Raw genomic sequence first — 22,327 nt, forward strand, 5'->3', positions numbered from 1 at the left:
GGAGCTCGAGGGGATACTGGGTAAGGGTGGGCAGGCCCCCACTCACCAGCTTCATGCCCAGGCAGTGCTTCTCCCGGCTGTTGTAGCTGTCGATCTTCTGCTTGATCTCCCGCAGCGTGGGTGGGCTCCGCGTCTCCTCCACTGCCTTACAGACATTCTGGAGTACACACAGAAGTGGGGATGTCGACAGTGGTTCTTAGGGTGAGAAGGGAAACAAGCACACCTCCCAAAGGCTGGCCTAGGCACGAAGTTTGCACCGTTTCAGCTGCTCACGGTGCAGTCAATGACCAGCCACCCAATTGTAAGCCTCAGGCTCCCTCACCTGTGTAATGGGTACAATACCCTCCCCGCCAGGCTGGCTGAGAGACCGACATGCAATGGCCTGCACTCAGACACTGACTGTGAAGCCGGCGAGTGGGTAGTACTTACAGGTCCCCACGGACAGAGATCCTCAGAGATGGACAGAAATGAAAGCATGCTTTGCTTCCTTAAGGAACTACAGCTGGAGAGAGGCACGAATACCTGCGGCCAGCAGATACTGACAGGAGCAACGGAAGTCCTCTCAGACCCAGGGGACGAGGCTGCATGGGCACACTTTTGGCCCCACATCATTAGCCACCATGCTTTCCTCATAACAAGTGAATATATATTTGTCAAACGAACGAGTGTGCTGGTAGAGACGAGGTGGTAGTCCTCTGGGATGAGGAGATAAACCTCCCCTACTAGGGACAGCTAGTATTTACCGAGCACCTGCTCTGTGCCACTCCATACACGTGACCTCATTCCCTTTTCACAGACCCAAGCTACAGGTCAGCTTGTTCCCAAGGCGAGACTACCAAGAGAGATGCTTTTACCAATGAGCCTAAATCCCTCGTCAGATGTGCAGAACCAACCAGAAAACCTACATCTGGCCTGTTGTGTTCTCCTTCCAGCATTCATTATCCTCGCATGGTCCCCTGAGACCCTCTCCACAACTCCCAAGGAAACAGGGAAGAAAGAAGTTGAGATGGAGGCCAGTGTCCTTCACACTGTGGATTAAGGTGGGTTCTAGGGTCTCTATAGCCCTTTTCCTCTGATTTCTTTCAAGCTCATTGTCATGTCTCAGTTTCATCTTCACACTGTCCTGTGTAGATGGAGGTACAGGAGTTGGTTGGTGAAAACTCCCCCAGAATTTACCTGATCTTAGAAATCCCTTGCTGGACATGGTGGCACTTGTCTTTAATCCCAGCACTGGAGAAGCTGAGGTTGGAGGAATCTGTGAACTCACGGCTAGCCTGGGCTACAGAGTGAGTTGCAGGTCAGCCTGGGCTAGAATGAGACCCTACCTCAAAAAACTAATCCCTCTCCAAAATAAAACCAAGGAACAACAAAAAAATCCCAACAGAGGGCTGGAGAGATGACTTAGTGGTTAACACTTGCCTGTGAAGTCTAAGACCCCTGTTCGAGGCTCAATTCCCTAGGATCCACGTTAGCCAGATGCACAAGGGGGCACACACGTCTGGAGTTCGTTTGCAGTGGCTGGAGGCCCTGGCATGCCCATTCTCTCTCTCTGCCTCTTTCTCTCTCTGTTGTTCTCAAATAAGTAAATAAGTAAAAATAAACAAAAAGAAATTTTAAAAAATCCCAGCAGAACTGGGGCAGGTTAGGAGTCTCCTTTAGCGAACAAAGGAACAGGGAACTGATACCCAGAGAGGGATGACTTTGACGCCATCTGACACTGCCTCCAGGTTTGGCTGGGGAATTTCACTCCATACCCAGTGAAGCACTCATCACAGCTGGTCTTTGGCCTTCCCTCATCAGTCAGCCTGTCTATGGGCCTGACGTCACACTTCCTCCTCCTGCTTTCCAATCTCCTGGAATCAGAGCCCATGAAATGGCTTCAGGAGGAGTGACTGGGTCTATGTGGCTCCAACTCCCCTAGGCCCGGCACAGAGGTAAGGCCACCTTCTATTCCATCCTGGCCTCTTTGCCTGGTCTGCTGCTCCTGTGCACGCTTCACCCAAGGCTCTGACAGTAACAGCACTGTGTTAGGTACTTTCATGTGCTTTTTCTATTTTTTTAATAAATATTTATTTACTTATTTGGAGAGAGAAGGGGGGAGCATGCATGAGCATGCCAGGATCTCCTGCCACTGTAAATGAACTCCAGACACATGTGCCACTGTGCATCTGGCTTTACATGGGTACTGGGGAATCGAACCTAGTACGTCAGGATTTGCAAGCAAGTGCCTTTAACCACTTAGCCATCTCTCAGCCCCCATGTTTTTTCTTAATACTATCTATGTTATTCCTGTTTTATAGATCACACAACTGAGGCTCAGGGAGGTCAAGAAGTGTGTGCATGTCTTGCTGTTAGTGAGTGGCCAAGCATTGATTGGAATGAAGACCATCTAAGCCTGAAGCCCAGATTCTTCTCAATTACACCACCCTAAGGAAGCCTGTTTTGCTGCAGGCATCAGAGGCCCATCACTCTACTGAACCTCTATGCAGGGCTGGGGTGATCAGCTGCCAAATACATACATTTCTCCAAGCTGGCCTGATCCCTGGGTCAGGAACCTCAGGACTCGGGGAGTCCTGCATCACCTGCTTCACGGCAAGGACTTCTGAAGTGGGAGGAGCTGAGAGGACGCGGGGATCTACTGGATGCCGCTGAGCGGTCTGAATTAGACTCTGACTGTTGAAAACCACTCAAGGGTACAGGGCTGCTGAGGTAGCTGTTTACTCGAAGTGCTGAACAAGCCATGTGAGCCTCACAGACTGCTTTGTCTACTATTGACTCTTTAATCTGGGGACCCTCAGCATGGAACCTCTCTTTTGCCTTAGCTTTTGGGGTTCCTTACTTCCAGTCCCTGCCGGCTGGGCACATTTCTAGGGAGTACAGTGCCTGGCTGAGGCCCCACCTGCCTCCCTTCCGGAGCCTTCAGTTATAATGATCAACTCTCGGGTTGCTACTCTGCCCATCTCTGTGGTACGCGGGCTGATGGTCATTGGGAGTTCCGGGCTTGCTCATACTCACCAGTGAAAAAGTGAGGCAATGGAAAGCAACTCTAGAAGCCCCTGAAAAAAAAAATCTCTCAGTTTCCAGCAGAGCTCCAACCACTCTCCTGTTGAAAAGGCAGGTGCATTGTGGTTGTCAAAGACCCGTCTGGACCCCAGTGAGTCACAGCCTCCTTGGCCTCAGTTTTCTTCTTCCTGTTCTGCTTTTCTTGATCATCTAAACCCTTGTAGGCTCTCCCTTTCCCACCACAAGCCTGGGAAATGATGCAATTGGCAGAGGCAAAAGATAGCAGCCCTGGCCTCACTGCTGAGGCCTTAAACCTCTGGGTGGGCGGGTGAGCTCCATCCTGCGAGTGCCAAGAGCCTTTGTATGGCCAACACCAAGAATCTCACACCCATGGAATGTCAACGCCCAGTCTAAGGTGGCTGCTGCCCACACTAAACCTGCCAGACAAGATTTGACCTACAGACAGAATGAATCACACCTCCCCAAAGCAGACCAACCAGAGAGCCCCTGCCAAGGGCTCAACATCCACCACCAGCCTGGAAGCCTGCCTGCACAGCGGAGTCATCTGGGGATCTCTAGGGGCTGCCTGGGCTGCTTCCCGAGAGTCCAGAGTTAACTGGTCTGGGATATAGCCCAGGCACAAGGATTGAAAACTCTCCTAGCTGATTCCGGCATGTGCAGTGTTTGAGAACTACCGGAGGCCCTCCAACAATGCCATCCAGCTGCAGAGTTAGCACTTTGGCACCAGCAGATAGGAGCTGCTCCCAAGGTCTCCTAAGAGGCAGTACCACTGTGTGAGTGAGATTAATAATACAGAAACTTTTCAAGGGCAATGCAAAGGCTCCTGTTCACCTTCTAGATTCTCAGCTTCTCAAAGCGAAAGATTTGTCTCTGATGATGGGTACAACTATGCCAAGTAGATAACATTCGTCTCTGGGGGCAATCCAAGATGGAGGCAAGTGGAGAATTCTGTTATGACTCAAGGAATCTAGGCATTGGCCTGTCTAGCATTTCTCCCAAGAACCTCCATATCACGGTGTATCTGGGATGGCATTCATGAGCTCTGATTAAGTCCCTGGCACTGTTGGTAGATGGCTGAGCTATCCTCAGTGCACCTGGCTTATTCAGGACACTGGTAAAAAATAAGTTTGTCTCGCCTGTCTTAGCTATGGGAAGGACAATGACTTGTCTTGGCTGTCAGGGTTATTGGGGGACAGCAAGTAAAGATAGGGTGCTAGCCTTAAATAAAAGCAAAGATGCTCCTACTTGAAAGAGCGGTTCTCTAATGTTTCTATTAAAATATTTTTTATTTGGTGCTGTAGAGTTGGCTCTGTAGTTAATGTGTTTGCTTGCAAAAACTGACAGCCTGGGTTCAATTCCCCAGTACCCACATAAAAGCAGAGGCACAAGGTGGCGTGGGTGTCTAGAGTTTGTTTTCCAGCGGTAATAACTGGCATGCCCATATTCTCTTTTTCTGTCTCCCCTTGTAAATAAATAAAATAAATATAAAAAATAAGCCAGAAAAAAAAATAAGCCAGGCATAATGGTGCATGCCTTTAATCCCAGCACTTGGGAGGCAGAAGTAGGAGGATTGCCATGAGTTTGAGGCCACCCTAAGACTATATAATGAATTCCAAGTCAGCCTGGGCTAGAGACCCTACCTTGAAAAACAAACAAAAAATGATAAAATAAATAGATAAATAAGACTAAATATCTTTCTATTTATTTGTAAGCAGAGAGAGAAGACAGACAGAAGGGGTTGGTGGGGAGGGAATGAATGTGGATGCTCCAAGACCTCTAGTCATTGCAAACAAACTCCAGATGCATGTGCCACCTTGTGCATCTGGTTTACATGGGTTCTGGGGAATCCAACCTGGTTCCTTAGGTTTTGTAGGCAAGCACCTTAACCACTGAGCAATCTCTCCAACCCTAAATTTTTTGGGGGGGAGTTCGAGGTAGGGTTCCACTCTAGTCCAGGCTGACCTGAAATTCACTATGTAGTCTCAGGGTGGCCTCCAACTCATGGCAATCCTCCTCCTTCAGCCTCCCGAGTGCTAGGATTAAAGGTGCGCTCCACCATACCCGGTAAACCCTAATGTTTCTATTAAAATACCCTTAGCAGGACAGGTGAGATGATATTTATCTGTAATCCTAGTACTGAGGAGGCAGAAAGACTGCTGTAAGTTCAAGATCAGTCTGGTTTACATAGTGCATTCAGACCAGCCAAGTTTACATAGGGAGAACCTGTCTCAAAATAAATAAATAGATAAATAAATAAATAATGGGCTGGGGAGATGGCTTAATGAATAAAGCACTTGCCACACCAGCCTGAGTTCACGAGTTTGACCTTCAGCCACTACATAAAAAGCTGGAAGCTATGGTGGGATTCAGTAATCCCAGTTTACTCTGTCACTGAGATGGGAGGTGGAGAAAGGAGAATTTCCCCTCAGCAAGCTCAACAAAAAAGAAGAGCAGCAGAGCACCATCAGGAAAAATGCTGCCTTGCCAGGTGTGGTGGCGCCCGCCTTTAATCCCAGCACTTGGGAGGCAGAGGTGGGAGGATCGCCGAGAGTTCAAGGCCACCCTGAGACTCCATAGTGAGTTCCAGGTCAACCTGGGCTAGAAAGAGATCCTACCTCGAAAAACAAAATCAACAACAACAAAAACCTGCCTCAGAAGAGGTGGAAAGTTGTAAACAGACCTGAAAGTTACCATCCAACCTCCACAGATGCACTGTGGCATGTGTGTGCCTGTACTCACTCATACATGAACACATGATATACACAAATAAATTAATTTTTAAAAGAATTAAAAAAAGTAGAATAAACTACCTTTAGTCAGAAAATAAGGAAGTCCCTAGTGCAGAGCAACTAACCTGGTGTTAAATTTTGCTCTATTAAATGTTTTATTTATTTGAGAGAGAGAAGTAGATAGAGAGAGAATGGGTGTGCCAGGGCCTCTAGCCACTGCAAACAAACTCCAGGTACATGTGCCACCTGGTGCATCTGTTTTAGGGGAGTATTGAGGAATCCTAGGTCCTTAGGCCTTCAAGGAAAGTGCCTTAACTGCTAAGCCATCTTTCCAGCCCAAAATTTTGCTCTATTTTATCTCTAAGGCAGCAGCAACTACAGAGCCCTGGCCAATTCTGTGTGCTAGTCAATGACATATGTGAAGCCTAAATTTTGGTTACCATGCTCTGAGAAGGAGAGCTCTAAGGGAGTGCTATGTCCTCTAGGGCCCAGGGCAGACCTAGAAAGCTCCACCAATGAGAGGACCCTGAGGGTGACAGTGAGCAGAGGAGAAGGTGCCTACTGTCACAGCTGGAGCCACCTACATGCTCGTGCCCGCTGCGTCCCGACCTAAATCACGCAAACCTCGTTTTTACTAAATTGGTCTTTCTCCAAAAATCTGTCTGTGGCTTCTCCTTGCCCATTTCTTTCATCATGCCACTCACTCCTGTGTGCCCACCCGAAGTCCCTCACCTGGCAAGGCTTCCCTCAGCACTCCAGCCCTGACTGATGACGGTGATGATCCTTCATCACCACTACCTAGGTGCCGGCATCATCACTACTCTTCTGAGGACGGGTCAGCTCATTTTACCCTTGTCGCCAATGTGGGAGGAAAACAACCATTTGTTGTGCCCATTTTACAGTCGAGGAAACTGAGCCGCAGTCAGATGAAAGCTAACTGTCTAAAGTCACCACCTCAAAGCTTAGCTCTGCACCTGCTACATCAACCTCTCAGGAGGCCATCAGGACTGACTTCTAAATGGACTCCTTACTAAATGGAAGCTCTTAATGACCCAGGGCCATACATATTTTTTTCCCCTCTATTCCTGGCAGTATTTACGATCAAGCAGATGATGAACGCTCAAGACTTTTAATGGCCCACACTGCCTGCAGAGAATAAAAGTCTTGGTTTCTCCTAGGAACTATAGTGGGCCTTGGATTTCAATGTAGTCTGTGTTCTGTGAGAGAAGTAGCCATGCCTGTCTTGTCCACCATGGCATCCTAGACTCTCCTGGCACATAGCAGGGCTTCAGGATGAACACCAGTAGGTGTTTGGTTTTTAAGTCCCACCCCTAATTTTGTGACCTTGAGAGGTCATGTGATCTCTAAGACTTAGTTTCTTTTATAACTTTAAAATCAAAACCCCTTTTCATTCAGGATCAATGTAAAAGTGGAATTAAATGAGATGGTGGGTATGGGAGTGTTTGGTTGTCAAACCCAGCCTCTGCGTGTGATGTCACCAACAGCCCAGGAAGAGCAACCCCTTCCTTCCCTTTAAGCCAACTTCGTTCCTCACTTTCCCGGATCACTCTCTTCTGTTCTGGCCCTCATGCCTTTAGAGGTCATTCCCTTCATGGGTGGTTGGGAAACGTTTTCTGTGAAGGGACAGATAGATGGTAGACACGTTGGGCTTCACAGGCTGCAGTCTGTGGCAGCTACTCGCCTCCATCTTTGTAGCCCAGAGGCAGCCATAGAGTGAGAACAGCTGTGTCTCAGTCACCCTCCTTCTGGGTGATCTGCCCATGGGTGGCAGTTTGCTCCGTCCTGCTGTTGTGCAATTTTTCTGCTTGGAATACATACTCCTCTCTTCCCCCAGTTTTCCAGCTACACTTTAGCGGAGAGCAATCTCTCCATCTTCCATCCTCTTACTGCATCAGATTCATGGCATTTTTACTTCCCAAATGGAAGAAGATGAATACGGTTTTATTCTCTTCCTCATGACTCACAGTTCCTGTGCTTCCTGTATGCGTCCTCATGCCACCAGTTAATAGGCTTCTCAAACTTCACTTTCACTTCTTGGACACTTTCACAAGCAGACAAAGGCTAGGTCATTCCCCTGGAGTCGTTCTCCTCACTTCCCAGCGAGGAGGTAACAGAGCTGGCGGACGTAGGGATGCGGTGGGTGGTGAGGTTCGCTCCTAAACGCCAGCCTACTGTTCTAAAGCCTCAGATTTCCCTTAAGCAAACCTGTGGGTCACCACACATCACTGATCTGTGGTGTTAAACGCGTACTGCGAGGACTCATGGAGGTGTATTCAGAGCCTGTGCAGTCGCATCTGGCATTTAAGTATATTAAACTTTGCTTAAACATTATCTCAGATATGTTAACCTCAGGGCTGGAGAGATGGATCAGTGGTTAAGGCACTTGCCTGCAAAACCTATCAATCTGAGTTCGATTCCCCAGAACCCACATAAAGCCAAATGCACAAGGTGGCACATGTACCAGGAGTTCGTTGGCAATGGTTAGAAGCTGTAGTATGCCCATTCTCTCTCTCTCTCAAATAAATAAATAAAATATTAAAAAAATACGTTAATTCCATATCCCCAGGCAAATGATCTGTCCCTAGAGGAGGACAGACCTTATGTTGGGTGCCTAAGCTTCTTTGGCACCTACTGGTGGGTTCAGCTAAACATCTGGCTGGTCTGCAAGGAGACACTAAAGAAATACTTGCTGATGATGTCCGGGAGGGAGAAGAAGTCAGAACAATTCCCAGTGTAGAAACCCAGTCTCCTACCACACAGTCAGGTCTAGGAACACCTCACACTGCCCCGCACCCCCATGTCAAGAGCATGCGCGCTGCCAGAGGCTTCAGGACTGGGCCCGAAGGCTTGCTGGTGAGAAAGAGAGCAAGCCCACCCAGTGACCTGCGACCTAGGGCGCGTCACTTCCCCTCTCAAGGCCTTAGTTTCTTCACCTGACAAATGGTGAAGTGATACTACAGACACTCCAGGGCCCCATGGCCAGGCTAAGATAGGTCACTGAAGACACAGCAGGGCTTAGGCCACTGCTTCCTCTTCTCTTTCAGAGAACTGGGAGTGGAGCCGGGGGCCCTGAAGGACAGCCCGGCCACGCGCATCGCAGCAGTCACCGCGGGTCCAGGGGAGCATGAGGTCACTGCTGCTCTCCACTGCCCTGCCCTGCCCTTCCGCTTTCTCTTCTCCAGCAGGACCCAACCCTAGCCAGGCTCAAGCCTGTCTGCGTCTCCTCTCGTCACCCCCATCAGCAGTAGTTCTCAGGCCCCTCGGGCAGAAACCTTCTCTAGGCTGACGCCAGGGAGGAGAGCTGCAGGCATGTTCTGAATGAGAAAGATGGTGCAGAGACCTTGCAGGCTCCATATACTTGGGGCTTCTGCTGGGTTTGTCATTAATGGGAACTTCGAGGTGGGGGGGGCAAGGGCAGATGTTCATCTGTCTTGGCTGGGTCTGAAATGCCCTGCTCAATGTGCACACACGGTAAGGGTCACTAGTCCCTCTGTGATGGCCTCAACCAGACAGCAGAGACAAAGCGCCATGGAGGCACACTGTAGGGTCCCTAAAGGTCTGAAAGGGCCCATGTACTAGGCTGGGTTCCTCAGTCCTGGTAGTGGAGGGGCTTTATTTCCACATGTGTTCTTATTTATTTATTTATTTATTTGAGATCGACAGACAGAGAGAGAAAGAGGGGGAGAGAGAGAGAGAATGGGCGCGCCAGGGCCTCCAGCCTCTGCAAACGAACTCCAGACGCGTGCGCCCCCTTGTGCATCTGGCTAACGTGGGTCCTGGGGAATCGAGCCTCGAACCGGGTTCCTTAGGCTTCACAGGCAAGCCCTTAACCACCAAGCCATCTCTCCAGCCCTCCACATGTGTTCTTTGAACCTGTCCAATATCTCGAAAATAAAATGGTAGGAAGCTCCTAAATTATGCTTCCCAATAGGTTATAGGCAGCAGAGTAAGGAGGGGCTGTCAGTGCGCTGCCATCCTGGGAGCAAGCAGGCTATGAGCGGAGTCACCCGAGGCATGAGTGGGTGTGGATGGGGCAGTGGAGAAGCACAGTGAAGGAGGGGGTGAGAACCAAGTCCCTGGAGACAAAAGGGCAGGGCAGTTGATCAGTGTTGCCGGTCAGTCCCCAGATTTATAACTTATGATTGCATCATCATAACAATATTTTTTTTATTCATTCATTGACAACAAAATTAACAATTGGAGTAAAAACAGAGAAAAGACTTGATAAATACTTCTTCAATAGATACATAAATTTTCAATAAGCACATGAGAAGATGTTCCCCATCACTAGCTGTGATAGTTTGAATGTATGGCCCCATAGACTCAGGCATTTTTGATTAAGACTGAACTTCCTATTTAAGTTACCAGCAGGCAGGTGTCTGCCTGGGGCCATGTCACTGGGGCCAGAACTTTTAGCCCAGCCTCAAAATGTGTAAAGAGCCAGTCTGAGCTCTGGCCATTTGTGTTTACTGCTGCTGGTGGTGCCTCCCTGTATGGTCTTTGGAAGTGAGCCCGTTTCTTCCACCACTGATGGGTCTGCCCCTTGAGTCTGGAAGCCAAAATAAACCCTTTCCTCCCATAAGCTGCTTTTGGTTGGGTGCTTTGTACCAGCAACAAGACGTTAATTGCCACACTAGCTATTGGGGAAAAAACATCAAACTACAATGAAATACCACTTTACACCCAATTAGGATGACTATTCCTAACATACACTTTATTGGATGGAATCTATCCAATGTCAATGGTGAACATAAAAATGGTAAAAGCGCTGTGGAAAACAGTGAAACACAGACTCACCATATGATTCAGCCATTCCATTTCTGAGCATACATGCAAAAGAAATGACTCAAACAGATATCTGTACAGCCACATTCACAGCAGCATTATTCGTCATAGGCGATAGTCAAATGAATATGATAGTTTAATGCTACAGAACTGTATACTTAATAATGACTAAAGTGGTAAATTGTATGTGTATTTTACTATTGAACTAAAGGTATAATTTAATGGCAGAGCACAAGCATGCATGAATCCCTGGGTTTGATACCCAGCACTACAAAATAAATACAGAAAATAAGAAGGAATCCAAGAAAAAAATAAAGAGGATTCCAAGGTCAGAGAAATTTGGGGGCTGGTTTCATCTGATTCCTTTAAAGTTGTGACTTTTTTTTTTTTTCCTGTCTGGATGTTAAGCATGAGAGGAGTCAGTCCCACTCCTTAGCAAGTTGGGCCCCATCCCAAGACCTCCAGACCCAGCCTCCTTTCCTAGAGGTGACTCGGCTCTGGCTGTAATGCCCTGCATGAGAGCATCCAGCTCCATAAAGGATCAGGTGACTCTGAGATGGCACAGGGGCAGGACAGCAGAGAGACTTGAATGGCAAACTAAGTCCCCAGCACCCAGCATGGTCACATTTGCTAGGAGGAGAGGGACAGCTTAGGCCTTGTACAAATAGCCAGGATGCCAGCCTGTGCTGCCTGCTGGTAGGAACAGTCTTTCCTGGCTACCCACACCTGGAAAACCACCTCACAACTTGGGGGTCATACCAGGCCTATGATCCTAGGTTCTATTTGTTGTTTTTGCTTTTCGAGGTAGGGTCTCACTCTAGCCCAGGCTGACCTGGAATTCACTATGGAGTCTCAGGGTGGCCTTGAACTCATTGCGATCTTTCTACCTCTGCCACCTCAGTGCTAGAACTAAAGGCGTTTACCACCATGCCAGGCTTCTGGTATGTATGTAGTATGTATGGTAGGTATGTGTGTGACATATACACATGTATGTACAGATGCACATGTCTTGCATGCTTGCATGCCAAGGCCAAAGGAAGGCATTGGGAGTTCTCCTCTATCCCCTCCCATCTTCGTTCCCTGAGACAGAGTCTGTCACTAAATCCGGAGCTCCCTAGTTTTTAGTTAGGCTGGCTGGCACTGACCAGGGAGCCCCACAGTCCTCCTATCTTTGCCAGCTTCAGCAAGAGCTATAGCTGTACATCGCCTTGCCTGGATTTTGATGTAGGTGGTAGGAATTGAACTTTTGCAACAAGTGTTCTTAACCATTGAGCCATCTTCCATGCTCCCAGGTTCTTTTAAGAGTATATGAGGGCTGGAGAGATGGCTTAGTGGTTAAGATGCTTGCCTGCGAAGCCTAAGGACCCATGTTCTATTCTCCAGATCCCATGTTAGCCAGACGCACAAAGGTGAGGCAAGCGCAAGGTTGCACATGCCCACTAGGTAGCCCAAGTGTCTGGAGTTCCATTGCAGTGGCTGAGGCCCTGGCTTGCCAATTCTTTCTCTATCTGTTTCTCTATCTGTCTGTCTTTCTCACTTGCTCTAAAATGAAATTTTAAAAGAGTGTATTAAACCATGCAGAAAAAGAAGCCAAGATCCCTGAGGAGAATGGATATGGGTTCCTTACTCAAGACGCTCCCAGCACCACATGGTACACAGGCCTGGGTTACTCAAAAAGTTGAGAAACAAGAGAAGAAAATTCAGCTTCCTAGGTTGGACCAGTTAGTGCCTTGTCATTAGGATCATGGGCTGGGATGATTGATGCAAAGTCTACCCTAATGGTGTGAAATAGAATCTTGAGTTCAGGGATTTTTTTTTAAATTTTTTAAATTTATTTATTTATTTGAGAGCGACAGACACAGAGAGAAAGAGAGATAGAGGGAGAGAGAGAGAATGGGCGCGCCAGGGCTTCCAGCCTCTGCAAACGAACTCCAGACGCGTGCGCCCCCTTGTGCATCTGGTTAACGTGGGACCTGGGGAACCGAGCCTCGAACCGGTGTCCTTAGGCTTCACAGGCAAGCGCTTAACCGCTAAGCCATCTCTCCAGCCCGAGTTCAGGGATTTATACCAGCTTATAAATTCTCTTCCTCAACTATTTGGAGAGATAAATATTGTATGTTCCCAAAACTGAAAATGGAGTTGTTTTATAGAGGAAAAAGCAGCTGAATTAAGATGAACAGTATAAAATTATGAAGAAAGAGAGAAGCTGTGAAACATAGAGCCTGGCCCAAACACTGAGTATGAATAAGAATATCTTGGATAAGCTGGGTGTGGTGGTGCGCACGTTAAATCCCAGCACTCAGGAGGCAGAGGTAGGAGGATCGCCATGAGTTTAAGGCTACCCTAAGGCTACATAGTGAATTCCAGGTCAGCCTGGACTAGACCAAGACCCTACCTTGAAAAAACAAAAATCAACAAAAAAGAATATCTTGGCTAAGTCCTGGTGGCCCCAGAAGAGGAGACTCATGCCCACACTTAAGTCCTCTTCCTGACCCTGCCCTAGGGGAAAGCATTATCAATTAGAGAATCAAGATCCAGAAGAAACTGGTGAGATAGGACTGCTCCCAAACAAAGGGGTGAGGGCCAAAGAAAGACACTCATACTCTAGGTATCTGCTGAGAAGTTGAAGTTGTCTGAGAGTCGAAGTGGCTTGTCCACAGCCTTGGTCCATGGGCCGCAGGAGCAGCGGGACTTGGCTTACAGTTCTGTGCGCGGCATGTCTCCCAGTATGCCACACTGGGTGCCAGGGGAGATCTCAGAGGGCTCTTACCCCACAGCCTTGAAACCAGGGAGCAGGTAGCACACTGGGATGACAGCAGTAGGGAGAGCTGTAAGCAGATCCTGGCGATCTGGGCCTGCTATTTCATCGATGTCTATGTCTCCTGAATGTCTGTACACAATCCTTTTCCCTCACGAGGAGTTAAGTTCTAGTCTAAGAACGTCTTGGGAATCTGTGATCAGTGCTCATCCTACATTCCAATTGGAGAAATTAGCCAAATAGCAAATATTTTCTAAACAGGTGGTTCCTAGATTTCAGTATAGCTGAAAATCACCTGGGGGGAGAATTCATGCAGATTCTAGGGTCCTGCCTGCAAAGATTCAGCAGCCAGTAGGTCTGGGGTGGGTCCCCTGATTCTTCATCTCCAAAAACCAACTCAAAGAGTGATTTCCATGCAGGTGTCCAGGACCCACCTTCAAACCCCACAGAAGGTGGCAGAGGCAACAAAGGACCTGGAAAAGTGCCAAGTGCAAACACTAAAACTTCTGTCTGCAAGGGGTTCCCAAGTAAGATGGGGGAGGAGACCCAATCCCAGGAACAGCATAGCCTTCGTGACAGATGCACAGAGTCAGAAAGCAGAGGTCAGAGGTTATACCCATTCACCATGAAGGTGTCAGCAGAGCTTCCAGAGTTCAGAGAAGTATGGCAGAGACAGCTAAGGCTCCACCACAGCCTGGTTCCTTCCTACCTGGGCTTACCACTGAAATGCATTTCCCAGCCTCCTTTGTGGTAAGATCTGGCCATGTGACTGAGTTCTGGCCAATGACATACAGATGTAAGAAAGTACTTTTAAACCTGGCCCACAAGAACCATCCCTAATATACACATTACTGTGTCTTTCTAATAACTAGGCTTATTCCCTTTTATTGAAAGTGTTCTCACCTTTGGTTGGAGAATCTGTTCTCACGTACAGATGGTGGAGAATACTGGGGAGAACAAGGTACATCACTGCATCAAGCAGAGACTGCTGACTGTCTACCATGATACAGCTCACCTCCATCTCATTTGCCTGGGCACAGAAGTCATTCCAGGGGAAGAAGTGACACAAATAACTGCTCTAACAGCTAGCCTGAAACCAGGTTCCAGGGAAATGGTGACAGATGTCATGGTCACTCAAACTTTATAAACACAGAGATCCAGAGTCTACAGAGAAAGCAACACTAAATCAGATCTCTATCTTTCCCTTCAAAGCTCAGGGAACATTGCAGAAGAGGGGGCAGAAAGATTGTAAAGAGTCTCAGGGTGGGGCTGGAGAGATGGTTTAGCGGTTAAGCGCTTGCCTGTGAAGCCTAAGGACCCCAGTTCGAGGCTCAATTCTCCAGAACCCACGTTAGCCAGATGCACAAGGGGGCACATGCGTCTGGAGTTCGTTTGCAGTGGCTGGAAGCCCTGGCGCGCCCATTCTCTCTCTCTCTCACTCTCTCTCTCTCTGCCTCTTTCACTCTCGATCTCTCTCATATAAATAAAAAAAAAAAAAGAGTCTCAGGGTGGGTGGGAATAGCCTGAGACACTATGATCCCCCCACCCCTGTAAAGACTAACTTGGTCCCCACAATGAACACCAATACACCCACGAAAGACTCTCAGCAGCACTGGGGTAGGGATGAAGGGGTCTATGTGTGCAACATTTTTATTTAAAAACTCAATAAAAGGCTAGAGAGATGGGTCAGTGGTTAAGGTGCTTGTCTGCAAAGCCTAACAACCCAGGTTTAATTCCCCAGGGCCCACGTAAAGCCAGATGCACAATGTGGTGCCTATGTCTGGAGTTTGTTTGCAGCTGACAGAGGCCCTAGTGTGTCCACTCTCTCTACCTCTTCTCTCTGTCTCTCTCCACTGGCAAATAAATAAATAGATAATTTTTTTAAAAAAAATTAATAAAAAGGGCTGGAGAGATGGCTTAGTAGTTAAGACACTTTCCTGCAAAGCCTAAGAATGCATGTTCAAGTCTCCAGGTCCAACGTAGCCAGATGCAGTGCTGAAAGCATTCAATATCACACATGCACATGGGGGCACATGCATCTGGAGTTCATTCACAGTGGCTGAAAAATCCTGGAGTGCCCATCCTCTCTCTCTCTCTCTTCCTCTCTCTCTGACTCTCAAAAATAAGAAATAAGAGTTGGAGAGGTGGCTTAGCAGTTAAGCACTTGCCTGTGAAGCCTATGGACCCTGGTTCGAGGATCAATTCCCCAGTACCCACATTAGCCAGATGCACAAGGGGGCACATGCATTTGGAATTTGTCTGCAGTGGCTGGAAGCCCTGGCGCGCCCATTCTCTCCCTCCCTCTCTCTCTCTCTCCCTCTCCCTCTCTCTCTCTCTCTCTCTCTCTCTCTCTGCCTCTTTCTCTGTCTGTTGCTCTCAAATAAATAAATAAAAATAAACAAACAAAAAAAAAGAAATAAAATCCAGGAGTGGTGGCACACAATTTTAATTCCAGCACTCAGGAGGCAGAGGTAGGAGGATGCTGTAAGTTCAAGGCCACCCTGAGGCTACATAGTTAATTCCAGATCATCCTGGACCAGAGTGAGTCCCTACCTCAGAAAATAAATAAAGAAATAATAAATCATTGACAAAAGACTTATCTCTGTGTTAGCCTAGGCTACCTCCCATCCCTATAGTACCCTCAGTTGAACTTTTCATAAAGAGAAATAAACTTCCTATTGTACTCAGTCACTGAACAACAGAGGTTGCTTGTCAGAAGAATTAGCCCACCTGATTGTATGGGATGAAAGAGGAAAATGCAGAAACAAGTCATCCAGCAAGCACTTAGCATCTGTCTTTAGAATCGAGTCCTTAGTGCTGCCTTGGGGTGCAGTTCCTTGTTGCATAGGGCTGGCAACTTTTCAGGGAAATGGACAGATCAGAGAGGGCAACAGGTGCTGAAACTAAAATGGAGCAGAGACCACATTCCTAAATGGAAGATGCCAGTATCAAGAATTACCTGGGTTAATCTTGGGCAGGGTGAGCCCCTAAGATAGCACATCAAACTAGTTAAATACTCCAGCAATTCTGGAACTTTTGTTTTTTAAAGTACTTTCTTTCTTTATTTTTATTTTATTTTGAGAAAGAGAGAATGAGGCAGATACAGAGAGATCAAGAAAATGGACATACCCTAGCCACTACAAAGAAAGTCCAGACACATGTGTCAACCTGTGCATCTGGCTTATGTGGGTACTGGGGAATTGAACCTGGGTCCTTTGGCTTTGCACGCAAGTGCCTTAACCACTAAGCAATCTATCTAGCCCTAGAATTTCCATTTTCTATTTATTGCTCCAAGTTTAGAACTAGATACATCTTAGTACTCTTCCCTCTAATGTCAAAGTGGTCAGGGGCAGGTGCTGGGTCTGAGGCCTTGGGTATACATATTGCTGCTGGCAGGGAGACCGTGGTGTCCCTGACTAGTCCCATGGCTGTCAGAGTTGGCTGCTGTCCCTGTCAAGGAAGAAATGACTGGACAAGCAAGGAGAGATGGGAGAAGGAAGGGACGAGATACAAGACGTGGTACAATACCCCAAACTCTAACCTATTTCCTTATGGTGACATCCCTGAAGAACTCTAACCTGTCAGGGGAGTCCAAAGAAGGCCCGGGGGACTGGAGAGAGGAGGCAAGTTCCACTCATGCTTCAGTATAACACCTAGCCATAAGTCTAGTCAGCCTTCTGCTCTCCACAGCCACAAAGAAAAACCTACGAGGAAAAGTCTCCAGCAAGATATATATATTTGCATTTTGTTTTGTTTTGTTTTTCGAGGTAGGGTCTCACTCTAGCCCATGCTGACCTGGAATTCACTATGTAGTCTCAGGGTGGCCTCAAACTCACTGTGATCCTCCTACCTCTGCCTCCCGAGTGCTAGGATTAAAGGTGTGCACCACCACGCCCGGCTAAGACATATTTTTTAGCTAGTACAATCTTTCCTTTTTAGGATAGATACCAAGAGAAACTTTTTTTGAGAGGGTGGGGGCAGAGAGAGAGAGAAAGAAAGAGAGACGGAGAGAACCAGAGCCTTAGAACCTCTAGCCACTGCAATTGAACTCCAGACATATGCACCACCTCATGCATCTGGCTTACGTGAGTACTTGGAAATCAAACCTGGGTCCTTCAGCTGCCCAGGCAAGAGTCTTAACTGCTAAGCCATTTCTTCAGTCCAAGAGATACTTTTAAACAATTAAACTTGTAAGATTATAGTAGCTGCCTGCTACTGTTAAACAGAGAGTCAAGGTCTCCAGGGTAATAGAAAGATGGCAAGGACCTTGCAATGTCTTATCCAGCCTATGGCTGTTTGGATTTTGCAGATGGCTCTAAGGGAACAAAGCCTAACATTTATCTTGGTCACCCACGGTGCAGGAAACCTAGAAGAATAGTTCTAAAATAAGATTCTGAGGTGGGTATTAGTCCAGGTTTTACCAAATCAGTTGTGTGTCCTGGTAAAGTACTTCCACACCCCTCACCTCAGTTTCCCTATCTGTCTTCTGAGATAATTCTTTCTTGACTTTGTGAAAGAAGCAGGCTTTCTGTATCTGCAAAGGTTCCACCCTGATTCCCTGGTGGGGGGGGGTCTCCAGAGTCCTGGGGTCTGACAGCCTGTTGAACATGCTGACATTCCAACATTTTGGCTGCTGGTCGCTGTGCACATGCCTTGCTGAGAGCACTGGGGTCTGTACAGCCCACTGGCTGGCTCTCTCCCCATTTTCACACACATGACCCAGAAAACACAATCTAATTGTGCTCAGAGGAGAAGTATTCAGGGAGCACCACCTCAGCCTCCTGAAATGGCTTAGCATGACTTAAAAGGTCCCCCGCTTGATGGAGACAGAGCATACTACCCCTGGATGCTATCATCCCCCAAAAGAACAGAGCAAACTGAAACCAGGGCCCAGGGCCCCCTCTCTCTGGCCTCCTGTGTATGAAAAAGGGACAGGCTCCCTCACCTCCTCCATTCCCCACCAAAGCGGGCTGGAGAGAGGTCTTAGGGACTCTTGGAGATTGGGTAGGGATAGCTGCCTAGGGATTGCATTGAATTGAAGAGCAGCAAGACTTCCCCGAGGCCAAGGCCATTCCAGCCGGGCTGACTGAGCCGCTGACACAGGTTGCTCTGACAAGGCTATTTATAGAAGAGTCTTGGCCTTTCCCAATGGGGGCCTCAGCCTCTGAGCAACCAGGAAACACACACACTCCTCCCTTTGGAGACAGGAAAAAGAAATTCTCATAAGGGCTCAGAGGAAATCTCTCTTTCAGCAAGAGAGAAATAATACGCGGGGTCACAAGGGTATTGAGAGATGGCAGGTCTTTGGAAACCCTTTCCAGAGATCCTCCAAGAGAGAAAACAGCTGGAAAATGTTATTAAAGATGAAACAACAGAAGGATGCGAGACTGCAATGTTTGGAGGAAGTGTCCTCAGCTTGTACGTCAGGACATGCGCCTCTTCATAGCCTGTGCCCCTTCAGCCAGTGGGCACCCCAGGGCGTAGTCACCCAGTCTTGCCCTATCCCTGGAGAGCTGACTGCCAAAGGCCAGTCTGGTGCTGAGGAAAGCTGTCCCTGACCACTGAATGTCCAGGGGTAAGTGAGGACATGCCACCTCTCCTTTCTTCCATGGAGCAGTTTTCCCTTACTGTCCTGTCATTTTGTACTCCAGAAAATGAGTTTCTTTTTTTTTTTTAAGTTATTTATTTATTAGAGAGGGAAGAGAGAGAGAGAAAAATGTGAATGGGCATACCAGGGCCTCTAGCCACTGCAAATGAACTCCAGATGCATGCACCATCTTGTGCATCTGGCTTACGTGGGTCCTGAGGAATCAAACCTGGGTCCTTAGGCTTCACAGGAAAGCACCTTAATTGCTAAGCCATCTCTCCAGGCCCAGGAAATGAGTTTCTTAGAGGGAATTTCTGTTTTGAGCCATCTTAGGGACTCTGGCAAGTAGGTAAAGAAACATAGAGGACAAGACAACATAAAGACGTTTCTATGGGCAACAGACTCAAAGAAGCATCTTCTAGACAATGCTATGATACAGGTGAGGGAAAGTGGGGAGAGAAGGCTGTCAGTGTGTTGGAGAAAGCCATCCCTCTCCCTGGTCCCATCTCAGCATATTTTCTTGTGAGTATATTTCTATTTCTCCCAAGAATCTCAGAACAACCATCTTTTTTTTTTTTTCCCTAAATTGCCAAATAAAAGAAACACTTCGCAGTGACCCTTCTTTGCCCAATTATGCAAAGTTTTCACACTCTGGAAACAGCCTCGCTGGCAGTGGGAGACAAGTCAACAGCTAAACTTTGTTTTAGAAACAGGAACCATTTCCTTCTCAGGCAGCAACAAAACTCAGTAGAGCAACAGTTTAGAACCTCAGCTTCATATCTGAGTGACCCGAGGAGCTTCTCAGCCCTCCCCGAGCCCAGGTATCAGTACTCTCTACAGAAACTTCACATTGCTAGTGTGTAAGCTACAATTGGGAACCATTACTACAGACAGCAGAGGGGGTATCACAATGGGACAAGGACCCCAAGAAAGGTGGGACACTGCCTGTAAGGCAAGGGCTTGGCTTTAGGGGTCTGTTTTGGTTGCATCCTTCAGATGTAAAATCACAAGGACTCTTTGTTCCTCTCCTGATGCCAGAACCCAATAAATGCAAGATGAATTATTCACACAGAAGGCTCCAAAGTCAGGCCTGGGGAAGTTTTTGGATAATTCTCATTGGTGCAGGATGGCTGAATTAATGATGAACCTGCCACATGCAGGACATTTCTGCCTACAAGCGGCCCTTTCTGTAGGTAACCTCTCTAAGGTCCTGGCTTGGAGGTGGCTTGCCTGAACAGCACAGCAAATAATCACACCTTTAACCCTATTCCCACCAAGACACATGGCAGAAAGTGTGGCTCTGTAGACATCGGGGACAGTATGGCCAGAGGGCCAGGCTTGCTGGCACCTTGAAGGAACACACATGTCTAACACAGAACACAGGAGCCCCTTTAAGGTACCTGAGTCCACCCAGGAAGCTAAAAGGGTTAGTATGACAGCAGCTGGTGGGAGAAATCTGACTGCTTCTCAAAACACCCCGGACTTCTGCAAAGTTCCTGGACTAGGTTTTAAAATGGTTTCTAGCCGCTTACAACACGGAAGTCTCAACCTAGGAGTGTTTAGCTGCCAAGGGTCTGGGTGCCATCCCTTTCCCATCTAGAAGTTATTATCTCAGATTTGGGGAGGGGATGAGGCAGGGCAGTTACTCAGCCCCCCTCTCAAGCACAGGGGGCATGCGGGCAGCCATGGGTCCTCCAGCCAGCATGACCCCCTATTCCTACACAGCCATGTTGAGAAAGTCTCGGGCTGGAACTGCCGACAGGAGATCTGACCAGAACAGCCAGGGATCCTGAAGGACTCCAGGTCCACCCCTTGGTCCCCTCACCTGACACGTTCAGAGGATACCCTGGCAGGCGCCCAGCCGCTCTTTTGGACACATGGTCCTTCCCTGACCAGGTTCCTTTTCTAGACCTCACAGCTGTATTTCCTCCAGTAAAGGTTCTTGTAGCCCATCGTGTTTACCTTTGGAGCTTGTTGGCTGCGCAAATTCCTGAAAAGGGTGGTCTTGGCGGTGAAGAAGCAGTCCTCGAGTTCCTCCTCCAGGCTGCAGTACCCACTGCTCATGCTGCTGTCCACGGTCATCGAGCCCCGAGGAGCCCCGACCGAGGCTCCCGGTGCATAGGAGCGGCGCTGGGGCTGCGGCGTTGGCGGCGGCTGGAGGGAGCTAGCGGCTCACCTGCGGGTGGAGCGTGTCCCTGCCCAGCCCCGGGTCGCCCGCTGGCATCACCCTCCCGCACCTGAGGTCCCGTCTCCCGCGCACGCACGCACGCAGCTCTGCCCGCCGCCCCCGCCCGCCGCGCCCAGCACGCTGGCCATCGACCGAGCGCCACCCCCGCACCTCCCCCTCCCTGACAGTGCCTTTCCTGTCCCACCAGCTCCGAGCAGCTCCGAAGCCACTTCCTCTTGCAAGGTTCCCCAAAGCCCTGCTGGGTGTCACCGCCCTCCCCCACCTAGGTGCCGCCAGACTCCCGTGACGGTGACAAGTAGACCCCGGCAGCAGCAGTGAGATCAGGGAGGTGTGACAGGAACCCACCGGGATGAACTTGAGGGAGGCAATTTCCTCGGTCTTCCACCCGCCCCCTTCGGAAGAGAAGCCCTTCTCACTGACCACGGTGACCTGGGTTCCGAGTTGTAGCAGGTGACCAAGGTCCTTCCCCATCACCCCTTCGCTCCACCCGACTCTGGCTCCCCTCGAGGGGGCACAAGGGAGGCAGGTCAGAGAGAAGTCAGAGAAAAACCTGGGCAAGGTTTGAAACCATTACCTGGCCTGTCTAGGGAAGCAGTATTCTCAGTAAAACGCATGCAGAAATGGAAGGGTCTAACATGCGGATCAGATGCAAAGGGTTACCGAGTTGGGCAAGCCCACCCTTCCACTTAAAGAACTTGGACTTCGACGCCTCAGGACACTCAAGGCGCCTGCAGGTAGCTTTGTACATTTTATACATTTTCTTGACAGTCCCACAAAGAGCTTATTTCTCCAGTGACTAGATGAGTGAGATGAAGGAACATTTTTCTCATTTAGGGTTGAGCCCTTCAAAGCAATCAGGGGATCCCCCTCACCACCGCAACTCCCGCTCAACAACCCTTCCAAACACATGCAATTTCCAGATCACACTGGTACAACAGCAGTTATGGTACCATTCCCACTACCCCCCCCCCCATTTATTTATTTATTTGAGAGAGAGAGAGGCAGATAGAGAAAATGAGTGCACCAGGGCCTCCAACCAAACTGCAAAAGAATTCCAGACATGTGTGCCACCTTGTGCATCTGACTTATGTGGGTCCTGGGGAATTGGACCTGGCTCCTTGAGCTCATAGACAAGTGCCTTAACCACTAAGCCATCTCTTCAGCCCTCTTTTTTTGTTGCTGTTGTTTAGTTTGTTTATTTATTTATTTATTTATTTATTTATTTATTTATTTAT

At 48.4% G+C, this 22,327-nt stretch overlaps 2 protein-coding genes across 4 annotated transcripts in view; one reads left to right on the forward strand and one right to left on the reverse strand.

Annotated features, from left to right (window-relative positions):
* Positions 1-4,239, forward strand: part of Eif2d (eukaryotic translation initiation factor 2D) — a 41,699-nt gene extending 37,460 nt beyond the window's left edge. Inside the window, exons 15-16 of the mRNA XM_045147400.1 lie at positions 933-1,040; positions 2,301-4,239. Coding sequence (XP_045003335.1) covers positions 933-1,039 — 107 coding nt within the window. The 3' untranslated portion in view covers position 1,040; positions 2,301-4,239. The remainder of the gene's footprint in view (positions 1-932; positions 1,041-2,300) is intronic.
* Positions 1-22,327, reverse strand: part of Rassf5 (Ras association domain family member 5) — a 78,383-nt gene that overhangs the window by 5,691 nt on the left and 50,365 nt on the right. For 2 of the 3 annotated variants that reach the window (XM_045147415.1, XR_006636788.1), the window contains exon 3: positions 47-157. In XM_045147415.1, coding sequence (XP_045003350.1) covers positions 47-157 — 111 coding nt within the window. Of the gene's footprint in view, positions 1-46; positions 158-20,866; positions 21,029-22,327 lie in introns of those variants that run through there. The other variant, XM_004663523.2, reaches the window with a different exon arrangement.

This window comes from Jaculus jaculus, chromosome 1 (assembly GCF_020740685.1).
Source record: "Jaculus jaculus isolate mJacJac1 chromosome 1, mJacJac1.mat.Y.cur, whole genome shotgun sequence".
In the NCBI taxonomy this organism is placed as follows: Eukaryota; Metazoa; Chordata; class Mammalia; order Rodentia; family Dipodidae; genus Jaculus; species Jaculus jaculus.